We start from the raw sequence: 20746 nt of genomic DNA, 5'->3' as shown, positions 1-20746 counted from the left end.
AGAATTTTAAAAGCACTAAGAGAAAAGAAAACAGTTATATACAAGGGAAATTTATCAGCAGAAACTTTGTAGGCCAAAAGGGACTGGCATGATGTATTCAAAGTATTAAAAGGAAAAAAAAAATCTGCAGCCAAGAATACTCTATCCAGCAAGGATATCATTCAGAATAGAAGGAGAGATAAAGAGTTTCTCAGGGGCGCCTGGGTGTCTCAGTGGTTAAGCATCTTCTTCAGCTCAGGTCATGATCCCAGGGTCCTGGGATCGAGCCCCGCATCGGGCTCCCTGCTCAGTGGGAAGCCTGCTTCTTCCTCTCCCACTCCCCCTGCTTGTGTTTCCTCTCTCGCTGTCTCTCTCTCCCTGTGTCAAATAAATAAATTTTTAAAAATCTTTAAAAAAAAAGAGTTTCCCAGATGAACAAATGTTAAGGAATTCATCACCACTAAATCAGCCATATAAGAAATGATTCAGGAAATACTTTGCCTGGAAAGGAAAGACCATAAGCAAGAGTAGGAAAAGTAGGAAAGGAAAAAATTTCACAGGTACATAAAAACATAACAAAAGTAGTAGATCGATCACATAAAATCAATAGAAAGGTTAAAGCACAAAAGCAGTAAAATCAGTCTGAAGATTCACAAAATTTTAAAAAAAGATTCACAAAATAAAAGGATGTAAAGTATGACATCATATACCTAAAATATGGGAGGAGGAAGTAAAAAATCAGTGCTTTCATCTGTTCAAACATAAGCGACCATCAACTTAATGCAGAACTGCTATAAACATAGGATGTTATATATGAACCTAACGGTAACAACACATCAAAAACTTATAATAGATATGCAAAAAATAAAGAGAAAGAAACCCAAGCATTTCACTAACGACAGCCATCCAACAAGAGAAGAGAGCGAGAGAAGAATAGAACAGAGAACTACAAAAAAAAAAAAACCTGTAAAATAAGCAACAAATGGCATTAAGTACATAACTATAAAAATTACTTTGAATGTAAATTAACTCCAATCAAAAGAAACAGGGTAACAGAATGGATAAAAAGGCAAGATCCATTTATATACTACCTACAAGACACTCATTTCACATGAAAAGACACATGCAGATTCAAAGTGAAGGGATGGAAAAACATTTATCATGCAAATGGAAGTGAAAAGAAAGCTAGGATAGCAATACTTATATGAGACAAAATAGATGTTAAAACAAAGACTGTAACAAGAGACAAAGGACACTACATAATAATAAAGTGAACAGTCCAACAAGATGGGACAATTGTAAATATTTATGTACCAAACATGGGAGCACCCAAATACATAAAGCAACTATTAACAGAAAGAAAGAAATCAATAATAATACAGTAGTAGAGGACTTTAAAACCTGCATCAATTGATAGATCATCAAAACACAAAATCAACAAGGAAACTGGCTTTGAGTGATACATAGGACCAGATGGAACTAACAGATATATTCAGACTATTCCATCTAAAAAAGAGAAGAATACACAATCTTTTCAAGTGCAACTGAAACATTCTCCAGAATAGATCATGTAAGGCCACAAAATAGGTCTCAACAAATTCAAAAAGACTGATATCATATCATGCATCATTTCTCACCACAATGTTATGAAATTAGAAATCAACCACAATTAAAAATCTGGAAAGAACATAAATACATGGAGGTTAAATAACATACTACTAAGCAACGAATGGATCAACCAAGAAATCAAAGGGGAAATCAAAAAATGTATGAAGACAAATGAAAATGAAAACACAGTAGTCCAAAATCTTTGGGATGCAGCAAAAACTGTTCAGAGGGAAGATTATAGCAATACAGGCCTACCTCAAGAAGCAAGAAAAGTCTCCAATAACAACCTCACCTTACACCTAAAGGAGCTAGAAAAAGAACAGTAAAAGAAGCCCCAAACCAATTGAAAGAAAAATAATAAAGATTAGAGCAGAAATAAATGAAATAGAAATTAAAAAAACAATAGAACAGATCAATGATACCAGGAGCTGGTTCTCTAAAAACATAAACAAAATTGATAAAACCTTAGCCAGAATCATCCAAAAAAAAAAAGAGAGAAGACTCAAATAAAATCAGAATTGAAAGAGAAGAAATAACAACCAACACCAAAGAAATACAGAAAAATATTATAAAAAATTATATGCCAACAAATTGGACAACCTAGAAGAAACAGATAAATTTCTAAAAACAATCAAATAAGTAATCAAAAAACTCCAGAAAGACAAAAGTCCAGGAACAAATGGCTTCACAGGTGAATTCTACCAAAAACTTAAGAGTTAATACCTATTCTTCTCAAACAACTCCAAAAAGTAAAGAGGAAGGAAATGTTCCACATTCATTCTGAAGCCAGCATTACCCTAATAACAAAACCAGATAAAGACACTGCAAAAGAAGAAAACTAGAGGCCAATATCTCTGATGAACATACATGTAAAAATCCTCAACAAAATATTAGCAAACCAAATCCAACAATACATTAAAAAAATCACTCATTACAATCAAGTGGAATTTATTCCTGGGATGCAAGGATGGTTCAATATTCTAAATCCATCAACATGATACATCACATTAAAATAGAAAGGATAAATACTATATTATCATTTAAATCAATGCCCCAAAGGCATTTGAAAAAGTACAACATTCATTCATTCAAAGTACAACAAAGTAGGTTTACAGGTTATTATTACAACATAATAAAGGACATATATAAAAAGTCCACAGCTAACATCACACTCAATGGTGAAAAACTGACAGCCTTTCCCCTAAGGTCAGGAACAAGACCAGGAGGTACACTCTTGCCCCTTTTATTCAACATAGTACTGGAGGTCCTAGCCACAGCAATCAGACAAGAAAAAGGAGTAAAAGGCATCAAAATTGGTAAGGAAGAAGTAAAACTTAATTTGCAGACGGCATGATACTATATAGAGAAAACCCTAAAGACTCCACCAAAAAACTACTAGAACAGATAAATGAATTCAGCAGAGCTGCAGGATACAAAATCAATGTACAGAAACCTGTTGCATTTCTATACACTAATAACGAAGTAGCAGAAAGAGCAATTAAGAAAACAATCCCATTTATAATTACACCAAAAAGAATAAGATATTTAGGAATAAACTTAACCAAGGAGGTGAAAGACCTGTACTCTCAAAACTATAAAACACTGATGAAAAAAAATGAAGATAACACAGACAAATGGAACAATATTCCATGCACATGGATTGGGAGAATTAATATTGTTAAAATGTCTCTACTATCCAAAGCAATCTAGAGATTTAATGCAATACCATCATTTTTCATAAACTAAAACAAATAATCCTAAAATTTGTATGGAACCACAAAAGACTGAATAACCAAAGCAATCTTGAAAAAGAAAAGTAAAGCTGGAGGCATCACAACCCCAGATTTCAAACTATACTACAAACCTGTAGTGATCAAAACAGCATGGTACTGGCACAAAAACAGACACATAGATCAACAGAACAGAATAGAGAGCCCAGAAATAAACCCACAACTATAGGGTCAGTTAATCTTTGACAAAGCAGGAAAGAATAAGCAATGCAAAAAAGACAGTCTCTTCAATATATGGTGTTGGGAAAATTGGACAGCCACATGCAAAAGAATGAGACTGGACCACTATGTTATACCATACACAAAAATAGACTCAAAATGGATTAAAGACCTAACTATGAGACCCCAAAACATAAAATTTCAAGAAGAAAACATAGGCACTAATCTCTTTCACATGAGCTATACAAACATTTTTCTAGATATGTCTCCTCTGGCAAGGGAAACAAAAGCAAAATTAAACTATTGGGACTATAACAAAATAAAAAGCTTCTGCACAGCAAAGGAAACAATCAACAAAACTAAAAGAGAACCCACCAAATGGAAGGAGATATTTTCAAATGGTATATCTGATCAGGGGTTAATATCCAAAATGTATAAAGAACTTACACAACTTACCACCAAAAAAGCTCGAATAATCCAATTTAAAAATGGGCACTAGACATGAACAGACATTTCTCCAAAGAAGACATACAGATGGACAACAGTTATATGAAAAGATACTCAACATCACTCATCGTCAGGAAAGTGCAAATCAAAGCTATAATGAGATATTACCTCAGACCAGTCAGAATGGCTAAAATAAAAAGCACAAGAAACAAGTGCTGGCAAGTAGGTAGAAAAAAGCAACCCTAGTGCACTGTTGGTAGGAATGCAAACTTGTACAACCACTATGGAAAAGAGTATGGAGGTTCCTCAAAAAATTAAGAACAGAATGACCATTTGATCCAGTAATTCCACTACTGGATATTTACCCAAAGAATACAAAAACACTAATTTGAAAAGATTTATATACCCCTATGTTTATTGCAGCATTATTTGTAATAGCCAAGATATGGAAGGAACCCAAATGTCCATCGATAGATGAATGGATAAAGATGATGTGGTACATATACACAATAGAACATTACTCAACCATAAAAAAGAATGATATCTTGCCACCTGCAACAACATGAATGGATCTGGAAGGTATAATGCTAAGTGAAATATGTCAGAGAAAGACAAATACCATATGATTTCATTCATAGTGGAATTAAAGAAACAAAACAAAACAAGAAAGACAAACAAAAAGCAGACCCTTAAATAAAGAGGACAAACCAGTGATTTCCAGAGGGAAGACAGATGGGAGGATAGGTGAAACAAGAAAGGGGATTAAGAGTACACTTATCATGATGAGCAATGAGAATCACTGTATTATACACCTGAAACTAACATAGCTGGAATTAAATAAATAAATAGATGAAGACACGAATTCAAAAAGATATATGTACCCCATGTTTACTGCAGCACTATTTACAGTAGTCAGGATATGGAAGCAATCTAAGTGTCCATTGATAAATATGTAAAGAAAATGTGGTATACACACACACACACACACACACACACACACACACACACACACTGGAATATCACACAATAAATAAAGATGAAATCTTGTCATTTGTGATAACATGCATGGACCTTGAGGGCGTTATGCTAAGTGACATAAGTCCCGACTGAGAAAGACAAAGACCATATGATTTTACTCATATGAGGAATCTAAAAAAACAGAACAAGTGAATAAACAAACAAACAAAAAGCAGAACCGGACCCGTAAATACAAAGAAAAACTGATGGTTGCCAGAGGGAAGGGGGTTTAAGGGATGGGCAAACTGCCTGAAGGGGAGTGGAAGATAGAGGTTTTCATTTGTATGGAATAAGTCATGAAAATAAAAGGTGCAGCAAGGGAATACGGTCAATGATATTATAATAGTGTTGTATGGTGACAGATGTTAGTTACACTTGTGGTGAGAACAGCATCACGTAGAGACATGTTGAATCACTATGTTGTACACCTGAAACTAATGTAACATTGTGTGTCAACTATATTTAAAATTAAAAAAAATTTTAAAGAGATTCTCCTTAACCATTTGGAGAAAATTATTCTCTTCATCGAATCATCTAGATATTCCTCAGATAAGAACCTAATTCTTCTACATCATTTTTTTAAAGATTTTATTTATTTACTTGAGAGAGAGAGAGAACACACAGAAGGAGAGACGGAGAAGCAGACTCCCTGCTGAGCAAGGAGCCCTATGCAGGACTCGATCCCAGGACCCTGGGAATCATGACCTGAACCAAAGGCAGGCACTTAACCAACTGATCCACGCAGGTGCCCCTACATCATTTATTTTATTTGAACTTTTAAAACTTTTACCATAAGCAATAACAAATGTTAGGCAAAACACAACATTCTGATCTATATATTTGCTTTTACTATCAAAACCTTAAATTCCATATCAGTAGTAATACTGCAAACTTATATTCATTCTATAATGGGGTTGATATATTTAACTGTTATTAATAAAAATAAAAATTTCATATAATATTAACATGAAATTATCTCTTACATTTTCTGCTTCTGAATTATCACTTGTATTTACTTGGATTTTCTCTGGAACTATAATTTGTAGAAATGAATTTTGAGAACCTGAAGAAAGGAAAAAGACAGTTAATAATTGTGTCTTATACCTGACTAAGTATTTGTTCAGGTTCTTTTGTAGAATTCACTTTTGCACATATGAGTAATCAATATGTACTCCTACAAAAATCTTGAAAACACTTAATTCAAAAACTGACAAGATAGTTATGAAAGACCAAAAAAAGGACAGAGGGTGGGGACAGGGGCATAGTATTAAACTTACACAAAATTTGTTGCTCCTGAGGAAAACAGAACAAATAAACCAAAAAATAATCAAAGATATACTTCAAGAAAATTTTCCTGAAAACAAACTGAGGGTTGCTGGAGTGGAGGGGGGTGGGAGGGATGGGGTGGCTGCATGATGGACACTGGGGAGGGTATGTGCTATGGTGAGCTCTGTGAATTGTGTAAGACTGATGAATCACAGACTTGTACACCTGAAACAAATAATACATTATATATTAATAAAAAATATTAAAAAAATTTTCCTGAAATAAAAGATTAGAAACCATAGACTGGAAAGTTCACTGAATTCAGGAATAACTGATAATAAAACAGACATATTCTACTAAAGTTATTGTGTGTCTAAGGTAAAGAAAGAATCCTATGGGCCTATAAGCAAAAAGAAAGAAAAAGAAAATCATATTGGCAGGGCGCCTGGGTGGCTCAGTCATTAAGCGTCTGCCTTCAACTCAGGTCATGATCCTAGAGTCCTGGGATCGAGCCCTGCATCAGGCTCCCTGCTCAGCAGGAAGCCTGCTTCTCCCTCTCCCACTCCCCCTGCTTGTGTTCCCTCTCTCACTGTGTCTCTCTCTATCAAATAAATAAATAAAATATTAAAAAAAATAAAATAAAATCATATTGGGCATTAGGGAGAAAAGCAGCCTAGCCTGAGAATTTTACATTATTCAACATTAAAAAAAATGAAGAACAATGTCTTTATTTTTTTAAGTTTTTATTTAAATTCCAGTTGGTTACCATACATGTTAATTAGTTTCAGGTGTACAATATAGCAATTCAATACTTCCATACAATACCCAGTGCTCATCACAGCAAGTACACTCCTTAATCCCCATCACCTATTTAACCCATGCCCCCCCTCCCTTCTGGTAACCAGCAGTTTGTTCTCCATTGTTAAGGATCCATTTCTTGGTTTGCCGCTCTCCTTTCCCCCCCAACTTTGCTCATTTTTTTTTCTTAAATTCCACATATGAGTGAAATCACATAGTATTCATCTTTCTCTGACTTATTTCAGTTAGCATACTACTCTCTAGTTCCATTCATGTCATTGTTAATGGCAAGATTTTGTTCTCTTTTTTTATGGCTGAGTAATATTTCATTGTATACATACCACTTTTTTTTTTTTTCTTCTCAGATGCTGGGTTAGGGTTAGAGTTTATGGCCAATTTTAGGTTTAGGGTTAAAGTTAGGGTCAGGGTGAGGGTATGTGCCTGGCATCCTGCTATTTAGAGAACTCTCCAGAGGGTTCGATTTAGGGTTAGGTTTAGGGGTTGGGGGTTAGGGGGTTGGGGAGTTAAGGGGTTGGGATTAGGGGCTAAGGTTGGGGTTAGGTTAGCGAGTTCCAGTGTTACTAGATTTATACTAATTAAAGAAGATGTTACTTGAATGATGGTGTATACACAGTGTAGTTTCAGTGAGTGAAGCACAAGGCACTTCCTTTACGTTTCTACACATCCATTTACAAACACATATATATTAACGAAAGAAAATGTTACTTTAACAATGGATTATACACAGTGTAGTTCAATGAGATAAGCACAGGGCTCTTCCCATATGCTCACATCATATGTTTACAAACACTTTTATCTTAATGAAAGAAATTGTTACATGAAACACACATTATACTCCATGTAGTTACATTCAGGTAAAAATAGGTCTATTCCCACATTCTTTTACATATACATTTACAAACACATATATATCAATGAAAAAGATGTTATTTGAGCGATGGTTTATATACAGTGTAGTTCCAGTGAGAAGCATATGGCTATTCCCATATGTTTCTATGCATATGCAGAAACTTTAATGAAAGAAGATCATACTTGAAAGACTAATTATACATACTGTGGATTCAGAGTGTTAAGCATATGGCTATTCCCATATGCTTCTACACATTTGAAGAACAAGGTCTTTTAAAAATCTTTAAGAAAAGAAGTGTGAAAAACCTGGAATTTCATACCCAGCAAAACTTCCATTCAAATGTAGAGGCAAAGGAGAAGTATTCACAAGCAAAAACGTAAAGGAAATAGCTCAATGTCCCTGTCACCAAAGGCAGAGAAACTTCTTCCAACGAAGATATCAGTAGAGTTAAAGTAAAAGGCTGGTAGTGGGTATTAAATAAATTTAAATATAGAATAAGGCTAAAACAACCTTGAGAACTATAGTTATTTAATAGAGTGCAAATGATATAGACATAATAACATATATAATAATATCAGGCAGTATAACAAAAGAGGAATACCATATGTGCATACTGATTCCCTTAAATTTATAGCAATGTGGTCCAAAAAGAATTGTGATTAAAGCTGAAAATCAAGTGGTAGAAGTAGAAACATATTGTTCAATGGCATAACAGTATAGAAGAATTAAGATTTAAAATAACCACAGTCATACAATAAAGGGGAAAGCAGGTAATGGGAAGCAGTTAAGATACTAAATTTTCTAATTACAGTGAGGAATCACTATTACTGCCTAAGTAAAAAATTTAATCTATTATGTAAACACTATAAGTATTCCAAATTAAGAGAACATACACAAAGTCACCCAGAAAATAAGCCAAAAGTCATATTTTTACAGTGAAAGACTTTACCAAAAGTATGAAGTCAGAGAAGTATGACATAATTAAGCTGTAAGATCAAAACTCTCAGTCTTATCAATAAATATAAGTAGAATGAAATAACCAGCTAAAAGAAAAATCTTCAGATTGGATCTGCAAAATCAAAACCCAATTACTCAGACCTTGTACGGAATATTAAACACTTGCTCTAAGCTAATACTTATTTTAGAGGACCTAAAATATAATTGTGGTTCATTTCAGGAAAAGATGTGTGCTTACAAGAAGACTGGTGATACATGAAATTTAGGATCAAATCTGAGTTTACTCATGGGTCTACAAATGCATCCTATCATAATTTGCCCAATTATGGAACAGTATGTGGAAATAGATATAATCAATATCTTATAGAATCCCCAATTTGCCTCCCTGACCCATAGAATGAGGATTATTATGGTAGGGAGGGCCAAATAGAAATCTCTGAATATCATATGCACCATCACCAAAATATTAAACCAAGTATTTCTAAATCCAGAAAGTACTCCAACCCTGAGAAGAATTGAAATATAAAGAGCAGTGATTCCTATTATTTTCCTATTTTGTTTGTTTGATTTGTGCTGATGATAAGCAATAATGACAATGAGTTGTCTTAAGTTTAATCAGGTGGTGACTGCAATAACAAATATTGTTCCAAATATAGTCTCTTTACTGAAGCAAAGCAACACAGGCATTGGCATCTGCACGTAATCCCTGATAGAAAAAGGTGTTTTTCTCTATCCCAATAAGCAGAGAATTCCAGGAGCAAGTTTGCATTCTCACTTGACAGTGAGAGCAATGTACCTTCACCATCCTTACTGCCTCAGGTATTTATCACTTTTAGTTCTACTTCTTCCTAGACCCTAACATCTCACTGTCCGTGGTAAGGGGAATAATAATTCCTCTCAAAGATGTCCATACCCTAATCACCAGAACCTGTGAATATGTTAGGTTACATAGTAAAGTATATTTAGGGTTGCCAATAAGCTGACCTTAAAATAGGGAATTTATCCTGGATTACCCATGTGGTCTTAATTTAATCACAAGAGTCCTTAAAAGAAGATGAATGGGGCAGAAGAAAGAACCAGAAAGATGGTAGTGTGAGAAGAACTCAGCCCAATGCTCCTAGCTTTGAAGGTGGGAGGAAGGGGGCCCAGCCAAAGAATGCAAACAGCCATTAGAACCTGGAAAAGGCAATGAAACAGATTGTCTACTACAGCCTGCAGAAGGAACACAGCACTGCCAAGGCTTGATTTTAGCCCAAGGAGACCCATTTTACAGAACTGTAAGATAATAAATTTGTATTGTTTAAGCCACTAAATTTGTGATAAACTGTTACAGCAACAATAACATTAATACATCATCTAAGAGAAAATTATTCTGGAATTCTGGAATGAAACTGGACCACTATCTCACACCATATACAAATATGAATTCAAAATGGATTAAAAACTTGAATATACAACCTGAAACCATTAAACTCCTACAAGAAAAAGTAGGCAGTAAGCTCTTTGACATCAGTCTTAGCAATATTTTTTTTGGATCATCCTCTTCAAGGAAGGGCAAAAAAAACTAAAAATAAATAATGGGATTACACCAAACTAAAAAACTTGTACAGCAAAGGAAACCATCAACAAAATGAAAAGGCAAGCTATGAATGAGAGTAGATTTTGTAAATCATACATATGATAAGGGGTTAATATCCAAAATATCCAAAAGTTAATATCCAAAGAACTTACACAACTTAATATCTAAAAACACCCCAAATGAACAACCCAATTAAGAAATGGAAAGAGGACTTCAATACACATTACTCCAAAGAAAACATACAGATGGCCAACAGGCGCATGAAAAGATGTTTAACATCATTAATCATCAGGGAAATGCATATCAAAACCATAATGAGATCAAAAAGACAAAAAATAGTGTTGGCAAGGATGTGGAGAAAAGGAAACCCTCGTACACTGTTGGTGGGAATGTAAGTTAGTGTAGCCACTCTGGAAAACAGTATGGAGGTCCTCAAAAAATGAAAACTAGAGCTACCATATGATGCAGTGATTCCATTTCTGGGTATTTAGCCAAAGAAAACAAAAACACCAATTTGAAGAAAAGATATATGCACCCTTATGTTCACGGCAGCAAAATTTACAATAGGTAAGATACGGAAGCAAACAAAGTGCCCATCAATAGTTGAATGGATAAAGAAAATGTGGTGTATATATATATATATATATATATATATATATATATATATATACAAACATTACATAATGGAACATTACTAAGCAATCACAAAGAAGTAAATCTTGCCATTGTGACAACATAGATGGACCTAGAGGGTATTATGCTAAGTGAAATATGTCAGATGGAGAAAGATAAATACCGTATGATCTCACTTGTATGTGGAATCTAAAAAACAAAACAAAACAACAAACAAAACAGAAACAGACTCATAGATACAGGTAACAAACTATTCATTAACAGAGGGGAACGGGATGGATTGGGTGGGGGGAAATAGATGAAGGACATTAAGAGGTACAAACTTCCAGTTATAAAATAAATAAGTCATGGCAATGTAATGTACAGCATAGGGAATATGGTCAATCATATTTTAATAAATTTCTATGGTAACCAGACTTATTGTGGAGATCATTTTGTAGTGTATAAAAACATTGAATCACTATGTTGCACACCTGACATTAATAGGATGTTATGTGTCAAGTATACTTCAGTTTAAAAAAAATAGAATTTGGGGCATCTGGGTGGGTCAGTCAGTTAAGCATCTGCCTTCGGCTCAGGTCCTGATCCTGGGATCGAGTCCTGCATCAGGCTTCCTGCTCAGCAGGGAGTCGGCTTCTCCCTCTCCCCTTGCCCCCCCCCTTGTGCTCTCCTTCTCTCTTGCTCTCTCCCTCTCTCTCTCAAATAAATAAAATCTTTTTTAAGAAATTAAATAAAAATTTAAAAATGAAATAAATAAAATTTGAACTGACTGAAATTTGGATGATATAAGAAATTGTTAAATTTTCAGGTGTGATCACGATCCTGTGGTTATATTTCAAAAGTATCTTTTTGTCATTTAGCAATATATACTGGAGTATTTAGAGATGAAATGATATGTCTATAATTTGTTCCAAATAATGGAACAGAGGAAGTGGTGAGGAACTTAAAAAGAAAAAGAACTGGCCAGGAGTTTATAACTATTGAAGGTGGGTTCTTTATACTCCTCTACTTTTGCATTTATTTGAAATTTCCATAATTAAAATTTTAAAAAACAGTAGAGGACAAATAGCAATGGAGTGTTATCTTCAAAGTGCTACTGGAAAAATAACTGTCAACCTGAAATTCCATACCAAGCTAAGCTGTCATTCAAGAGGGAGGGAGATATAAAGACATTTTCAAGTGAACAGCAGACATTTTGCCACTCAGAATTCTTATGAAAAAGCTAAAAAAGAAAGAAGTGCTAGAAACAAAGTAAGCAAAGAAAGCAGTACACAGTGGATAAATCCAAGCAAACCTGACTGAGTAAACAGTAATAGAGATGATGACTAATTTTGGAAACAATAAATAAAAGTGGCACTAAATACTAAATAACAATAATATGTAAGAAGATGAGGGTGGTGTCTGACAACTTTCTACAGTCATTGTCTTTTTTGGAAGACGTTATATTCTTAATTTTGGACTTTGTTACATTACAATCAGAAATACAAAACATGTAAGACAGGAAATGAGACTTTTTTAAATGTTCTCATATAAAAAGCATAATACATAGAAATCATAAAATACCATAAAAGATTTAAATACAAATATACCTTCCTTGAGAGCTGAATGGCTTTTCCAGTTTACTACCTACATCTGGAAATTTCAGGGCCCAAGGGCTATTTTAATTCTTAAATAGTCAAAAGCTTTTTTAATCTGAGTTTGAAATTCCTTTGCTAATATACTACCTTCAAAAACTTAGTAGTTCCTCATCTAGTTGCTTTCAATATAAGTTATACACATACAAAACTTTTTAAAGTCATAATTTTCAAATCTGCTTTATTTCTGTGTCTTTTATATTTTGGATACTTGGCCCCTTTCAGACAAATGAATTGCAAATATTTTCTGTTCTTCTCTAATTTCTTTGCCTAACTCTTATTTCTCCCTTCCCCCCTCCCATCTCTCTTTCTCTCTCTCCCTCTTTCAACTTAATGATGGCAGCCTTGAGTCTATCTAGAAAAATATATGTCCATACCCTTAATCAGAGCTCTGCCCTGAGTAATTTTATCTAATTGAGAGTTTTACTGACGTACTGGTGTTCAAACCTTTTTAAATTCCATTTCTTACTATTTGGAATGTGGCATCAGTCACCTTTTAAAATCCTGAAAGGCCCCAAATTTCTGGATTTATTCCCTATCATTTCTTTCTGCAAACTGGCCAATTGTTTCCTGAGATTATCTCCTTCTCTTACCACTTTGCCACACTTGAGTAATTATACTGACCTCCACTGCAGAAAGGTAACATTCTGTTATCTAACTTCTATAGAATGCAATCATACAGTTTAACTATAACTTTATGAAATATAACTTTATGAAATGTTTTGTAACTTCCAGTTGGTTTCAATTTTTTGTCATCTATTATCCATTACCCACCATTCATTGCCCAGCAGATCAAAGACGTCTATTTTAAGTTTGTTATGACAGCACACCACTTAAAAGTTCCAATTTCTGTATTAGTCAACTTAGGCTGACCAGGCTATAGAATGGTAATAAGTAAAATACTGAAGTCTTGGTGACTTAACACAATAAAAGCTTATTTGTTTTTCATGTAAAGTCTGATGAGCGTCACCAGGAGCTCTCATTGAAGTAGTGACTCAAAGATCCAGGCTCCCTCCAACTGGTAACACCATAAACTCAGCTCATGGCTTCAAAGATGACTGTGGCATCAGAAAAGAGAGATGGAAGAAGGAGACCAACTCTTAATTGTCTTGATCCAAAAATTACACACATCATTTCTTCTTAACCTCTTGAGCAAGAGATAGTTTGGAAAAAGACCAAGAAATGGAGGCAAAAGGTGGATACTCAGTGAGCACTGAGGAATCTGTCACAAAAAAGGAGGGAAAATACATACTTACAGCAAATATAAGCCAAAGGAAAGTTGATGTAGCTATGTTAATATTAGCACAAATAGACTTCAATGGGGGCAAAAGCATTATTAGGAATAAACAGAAGCGGGGCGCCTGGGTGGCTCCGTCGTTGAGCGTCTGCCTTCGGCTCAGGTCGTGATCCCGGGGTCCTGAGATCAAGCCCCGCATCAGGCTCCTCCCACTCCCCCTGCTTGTGTTCCCTCTCTTCCTGTGTCTCTCTCTGTCAAATAAATAAATTTTTTTTTAAAAAAAGAGGAATAAACAGAAACAGGATATGGTTAATAAAAAGAAACCAGAATGAATGCAAAAGAATGAAGTTGGAACTCTCCCTCACACCACATATAAGAATTAACTTAAAATGGATCAACAACATAAATTTAAGAGATAAAAAAATAAAATTATTAGAAGAAAAGACAAGAATAAATCTTCATGATTATAGCTTTGGCAATGGATTCTTAGATATGACACCAAAAACACGAGCAATGTTAAGAAAAAATACATATATTAGAATTCATCAAAATTAAAAACTTTTGTTTTTGTGAATCAAAGGACACTCACAAGAAAGTAAAGACAGCCTACTGAATGAGAAAAGATATTTGCAAATCATTTCTCTGAAATAGGTCTAGCATCCAGAATATAAAAAGAACTCTCACAGCTTGACAACAAAAAGAACAACAAATTTTAAAAACAGATTTGAACACTCATTTCTCCAAAGATACACAAAGGGTCAATAAGCACACGAAAAGATGCTCAACATCACTAATCATTGGGAGAATGCAAATCATAGCCAAAAGGAGATACCACGATATATCCACTAGGAAGACTATAATCATAAAAAATAAAATAAAAATAACATGTGTTGGAAAGAATGTGGAAATTTAGAACCTCTGTACTCTGCTGGTAGGAATGTAAAATTGTGTAGCCACTATGAAAAACAGTGTGACAGTTCCTCAAAAAAATTAAAAATAGAATTATCATATGATTCAGCAACTCCTCTTCTGAATATATATGCAAAAGAAATGAAAATAGGGACTCAAACAAGTACATGTCCATATATGTTCATGGCAGCATCATTCATAATGTCCCAAAAGAAGATGCAACCCAAATATCCGTCTATAGATGAATGGATAAACAAAATGAAATATATATTTACCCATTTATATTCCACACAACAGAGTATTACTCAGCCTTAAAAAGGAGAAAATTCTGACACATGCTACATCATAGATGAATATTGAGGGAGTCACGCTAAGTGAAATAAACCACTCACAAGAAGATAAATACTCCACAATTCCAGTGATATGAGGTACCTAATATCCACAAAGCCATAAAATAGAACAGTGGTTTCCATAAGCTGAGGGGAGAGGGTAATGAGGAGTTAGTGTTTAATGGGTCCTGAGTTTCAGCTTGGGAAGATGAAAAAAGTTCTGGAGATGGATGGTGGTGATGGCTGCACAACAATGTGAATGTACTCGATGCCATTAAACCTTACACTTAAAAATAGTTAAAATGAGTACCAAACAGAAATCACAGAGCTGAAAAGTACAATAAATTAACTGAAAACTTCAGTAGAGGGGTTCAACAGCAGACTAGACAAACAAAACCTAAAGGAGTTCATCATTACTAGACCGGCCTTACAAGAACTGTTAAAGAGAGCTCTTCATGCTGAAACAAAAGGATACTAATTAATAACACGAAACATATGAAAGTATAAAACTCACTGGTAAAGCTAGAAAAAATCTACAAAAATAAAGGGGAAACTGAATATATTTTCCTTAATTAGTTTCTACTTAAAAAGCAATAAACTGTAAAAATCGGGGGAAAAATAGTTAAGATGGTAAATTTTATGTTATGTATATTTTATCACAATTTATAAGCAGTTGTATAATGGGTATAGTACTTCCATTTTGCAAGATAAAAAGGCTCTCGAGATAGGTTACACAATAATGTGGATGCACTTAACACTACTGACCTAGACACTTAAAAATGGTTAAGATAGCAAGTTCACAGGAAAACAGACTAATAAATAAAAGTCAATCACTTTCCTACACATCAGCAAGGAACAAATAGAATTTGAAACTTAAAACACAACATCATTTATATGAGCATCCAAAAAAATGAAATACTTACATTAGTCCATCTTCATGGAGAGTACAACTCAATACTGTCAAAATGCCAGTTCTTCTCAACTTGGCTCTATAGAGTCATTACAATCTTAATTGAAATCCCATTAACTCATTTATTCTAAAGTTTATATGGAGAGGCAAAAGATCCAGAATAGGAAATTCAATACTGAAGGAGAAGAATAAAGTTGAGACTGCCACTATCTGACTAAATGACTTGTTATAAAGCTACAATAATCAAAAAAGGTGAAAGAATAGACAAATAGATCAAACAGAATAAAGAGCCCAGAAAAAGAGCCTACATAAATATAGTCAACTGATCTTTGATAAAAGAGCAAAGGCAATACTAAAGAGCAGATAACCTTTTCAACAAATGGTGTTAGGACAAGTGAATTTCCACATGCAAAAAAAAAAAAAAAAAATCTGACACAGACTTTAAACACTTCACAAAAATCAACCCCAAATGGATCACAGACCTAAATGTAAAATGCAAATTATGATTAGGTATGGCAATAATTTTTTTAGATAAAACACCCATAATGCATGAAGAAACAAATGATAAGCTGCACCTCATTAAAATGAAAAACTTCTGCTCTGCAAAAGACAATGTCAAGAGAATAAGAAGACAAGTCACAGACCACAGACTGGGAGAAAATATTTGCAAAAGGCATATCTGATAAGAGACTGTTCATCCAAAATATACACAGAACTCTTAAAACTCAACAATAAGAAAATGAAGAACCCAATTTAAAAATGGACAAAATACCTGAACAGACACCTCATCAAAAATAGAGAGAGAGAGAGAGATGGCATATTAAGAAGAAGAAAAGATGCTTTATATCATATGTCACTAGATAACTGCAAATTAAAATGAGATACCATTACATACCCACTAAAATAACCAAAATCCATAACACTGATCACACCTAAGGCTGGCGAGGACGGGAGGCAACAGGAACTCTCCTTCACTGTTGGTGGGAATGCAAAAATGATATAACCACTGTGGAAGAAAGCTTGGCAGTTTCTTACAAAACTAAACATACTCTTACCATATAATTCAACAATCCCACCCCTTGGTATTTACACAAAGGAGTTGAAAACTTTTGTCCAAACAAAAAACCTGCATGCAGATGTTTCTAACAGCTTTATCCATAACTGCCAAAACTTGCATGCAACCAAGATATCCTTCAGTAGGTGAATTGATAAACTGGTACATCTAGATAATGAACTAATAACACAGTGCTAAAAAGAAGTAAGATAATCAAGCCATGAAAAGACATGGAGGAACCTTAAATGTATATTTCTAAGTGAAAAAAGCCAATCTGAATAGGCTACATACTGAATGATTCCAACTATATGACATTCTAGAAAAAGCAAAACTACAGAGACAGAAAAAAGTCGGTGTTGTTGGGAGTTAGGGGAGAGGGAAGGATGAGTAGGCTGAGCACGGAGGATTTTTAGGACACTGAAACTACTCTATATGCCACAACAGTGGATACATGTCATGATACGTTTGTCAAATCCAAAGAATGTACAACAGGCAGAGTGAATCCTAAGGTAAACTATGGACTCTGGGTGATAATAATGTGTCACTGTAGGATCATCGATTTTAACAAAGTACCAAATGTAACAAATGTGTGGGATGTCAACAGCAGAGGGGGTGCATGTGTGAGGATGGTGTGTTTGGGGAATCTCTGTACCTTCCTCTTAATTTTGCTATGAACCTAAAACACTCTAAAAAATAAAGCTTATTCATTTTTTTAAAAGTTGTTAAGATGATAAATTTTATGTTATGTGCATTTTACTATAATTTAAAATAAAAATTAAGGGCGCCTGGGTGCCTCAGTCATTGGGCATCTGCCTTCGGCTCAGGTCATGATCCCAGGGTCCTGGGACCGAGTCCTGCATCAGGCTCCCTGCTCTGCGGGAAGTCTGCTTCTCCCTCTCCCACTCCCCCAGCTTGTGTTCCCTCTCTCGCTATGTATCTCTTTGTCAAATAAATAAATAAAATCTTTAAAAAAATTAAAAATTAAAAAACAAAGGTACTGCATTAAAAAAAACTCAGTAAAAAATCCAACGTTCAAGATTCCAAGAATTCTTAATAAAACATGTTTTGAAAAGTTCATTGATATATTTTTAGACTCCATATTGCAACTAACTTTTACCATTTATCAAGTATTGACGTAGTATCCAAAGAATACTGGTAATTATCTGAAAAGGCTATTAAAGTATTCCTCCCTTTTCCAACTATATAAGCTGGATTTTCTTCATATACTTCAAATAAAACATAGCAACAGATTCAATGCAGAAATAGATATGAGAATCTAGCTATCATCTATTAAGCCAGACATTAAAGAGATTCGCAAAAATCTAAAATCGTGCCAGTGTTCTAAATTCTTCTTGTTTCAGAAAATAGTTATTTTTTTAAATGTGTAACTTATGTTACATATAATAGATCTGTTACTGTCATTTTTAAATGAATTAATAAAATTCTTAAATTTCTGTATTAATTTCCAAAATGACAAATATTAACAGATATAAACAAAACGTAAGCAAAAGCTCTTTGAGAATTCCTATAATTGTTAATGTGTAAAGAAAAATTCCAAAAAGTTTGCAGAACACTGCATTAAAATATCGAGTATGTTATGGTGAAGGTTTGTGTCCCCCCAGAATTTCATGCTTAAGTCCTAACCCCAGTGTGATGGTATTTAGAAATGGGACCTTTGGAAGGTAATTAGGGCTAAGGGTGGCCATGAAGGTGGATCTCTCAGGATGGGATCAGTGTCCTTATAAGAAGAGTTTGCTCTCTCTTCCCACACGAAGAGGCCATCTGAGTACACAGCAAGAAAGCAATGGTCTATTAGTCAGGAAGAAAGACCTCACCAGATCCCCAACACGATGGCACCCTGGGCTCAGACTTCCTATCTTCAGAACTGTGAAAAAATAAATTTCTGTTGTTTAAGCCACCCCATCTAGGGCATTTTGTTATGGCAGCTCAAGGTCACTAATGTAGCATGTAACAGCAAAAAGACTGGTAACAATCCAAAAGTCCATTAATAAAAGAACTGGCTAAATAAACTGTGGCACCTCCAAACAAGGGAGCACTGTGCAGATGGGGAGAAAAGACACTCCATGAACTGACACTGACACAGGATGGCAAGATTCAGAACAGTGTATAAAAAGGGAAGAAAAATAAGAACATACCTAAATTTTTGCTTGCATCTAAACCAGCCCTAATATATTTTAAATTTTTGAGGCTTCTTTATACTGTTCTTTGTATCCTGCCATAATGTACCTTTGTCACTCAGCGTAACAGACACTGAATCTTTTTTTTTTTTTTTTGACTGCAGGGCAAATTATTCCCATAGGTATGCCAGACAAGTTATGTTGGAACAAATGGTATGTGAGGAGAGTACGGCTTTTGTTTTCGTTTTTGTTTGGGTTTTGAGTGGAGTTCAAGAAGATTCTGGGATGCTTCTGAGTGCAAGAAACGTTGGGGGCAGTTTTGTGAAGTGCGTGAAAGACCTACAAGAAAGGCTACCCCCACCCCAGATTCAAAAAGAAAGAGACTTGTCCTTGAGCTCATTAGAGTTATTTTCCCCTCTAGGGAGTCACTTCTCTATCCCTACAGAGCGCCCCCAAAAGGCCGGGTTTCCAGGCTACCGCGGGGATTTCAATCGAGTTGGGCCACCATTTGACGGAAGCGGTTCCTCTTGAAAGAAGGAAGAGAAACACCTGCGTCTGCCCAGATCCCGTGTAACAGGGTCTCCGCCGCCTTACCGGGTCCTGACGCCCGCAAGCCACCGAGCCCAGCGAGCAGCAGCATTAGGCGGAGCATGGTGTGGCTTCCGGGCTCCGAGAGTGGACTGAGCCGGCGGCCGTTGAGAGCGCTCGAAGGACGCCTCGGCCGCCGCTCACCCGCGCGCGCGCGTGGGGCGGCGGTCTCGTGAGGCCGCTGTGCCCAGGGGCGCGCCAGCTAGGCTGCTCCCCGAATGCTAGTCGCCGGCAGGATGCGCCCACCTTGCCCCCAGCCTAAATCCCGCGTGCCCGACCGAGAGCCCGCGGCTCAGGTGGGGTTATCTAGCCACCCGTGCCGTGGCAGTTGCGGTCCCCCACCAACCTTTCGTGTTGACGGACCTGAAAGAACTAACGCATTTATTGTAGGCTGTTTTGTAGCACATACTTCCAGATGTTTTAAAAGACGGTCGTGCAATACTTCATGAATTTAAAACTATATGCACGCACACACTCATTATTTACTAAAGCTGGGCTTCTAAAAATAAAAATAAGTAGCCAGATGTGTGAAAAAGATTCCAAAAAGAGGAAAAGTGAGATTTTGATATCTTTGAAAAGAGTCTGCCGTGGGTTTTGTCCCCACCCCCCCATACCTACTGCTCAAATGCACTGAGTAATCCGGTTGTGTCTACTTTTCCTCCAATCAGTCTGGTTCTTCACAAGCCCTTGGCTAGAATTCATGTGATACCATTCTCTTGTTCAATACCTTCTCAGTACAGTGAATACTTATTCATTTATGTAGTGAATGAGATGGAGAAGATTCTTACCCAGAATTCCAGTACGTATGTTCCAGCAGAAAAATTTTCTAACTTCCAAGCCCAA

At 35.4% G+C, this 20746-nt stretch overlaps 1 protein-coding gene across 1 annotated transcript in view; it reads right to left on the bottom strand.

Annotated features, from left to right (window-relative positions):
• Positions 1-19967, bottom strand: part of LOC114224816 (disintegrin and metalloproteinase domain-containing protein 32-like) — a 190678-nt gene extending 170711 nt beyond the window's left edge. Inside the window, exons 1-2 of the mRNA XM_088021309.1 lie at positions 19821-19967; positions 5984-6127 (exon numbers count right to left, since the gene is read on the bottom strand). Coding sequence (XP_087877435.1) covers positions 5984-6127; positions 19821-19967 — 291 coding nt within the window. The remainder of the gene's footprint in view (positions 1-5983; positions 6128-19820) is intronic.
• Positions 19968-20746: the final 779 nt, after the last annotated feature.

The sequence above is a fragment of the Eumetopias jubatus genome, unplaced genomic scaffold (assembly GCF_037043125.1).
Source record: "Eumetopias jubatus isolate StellerSeaLion01/CBP00866 unplaced genomic scaffold, mEumJub1_p1.0 scaffold_2, whole genome shotgun sequence".
In the NCBI taxonomy this organism is placed as follows: domain Eukaryota; kingdom Metazoa; phylum Chordata; class Mammalia; order Carnivora; family Otariidae; genus Eumetopias; species Eumetopias jubatus.
This window is presented reverse-complemented; position numbering and strand designations above follow the sequence as displayed.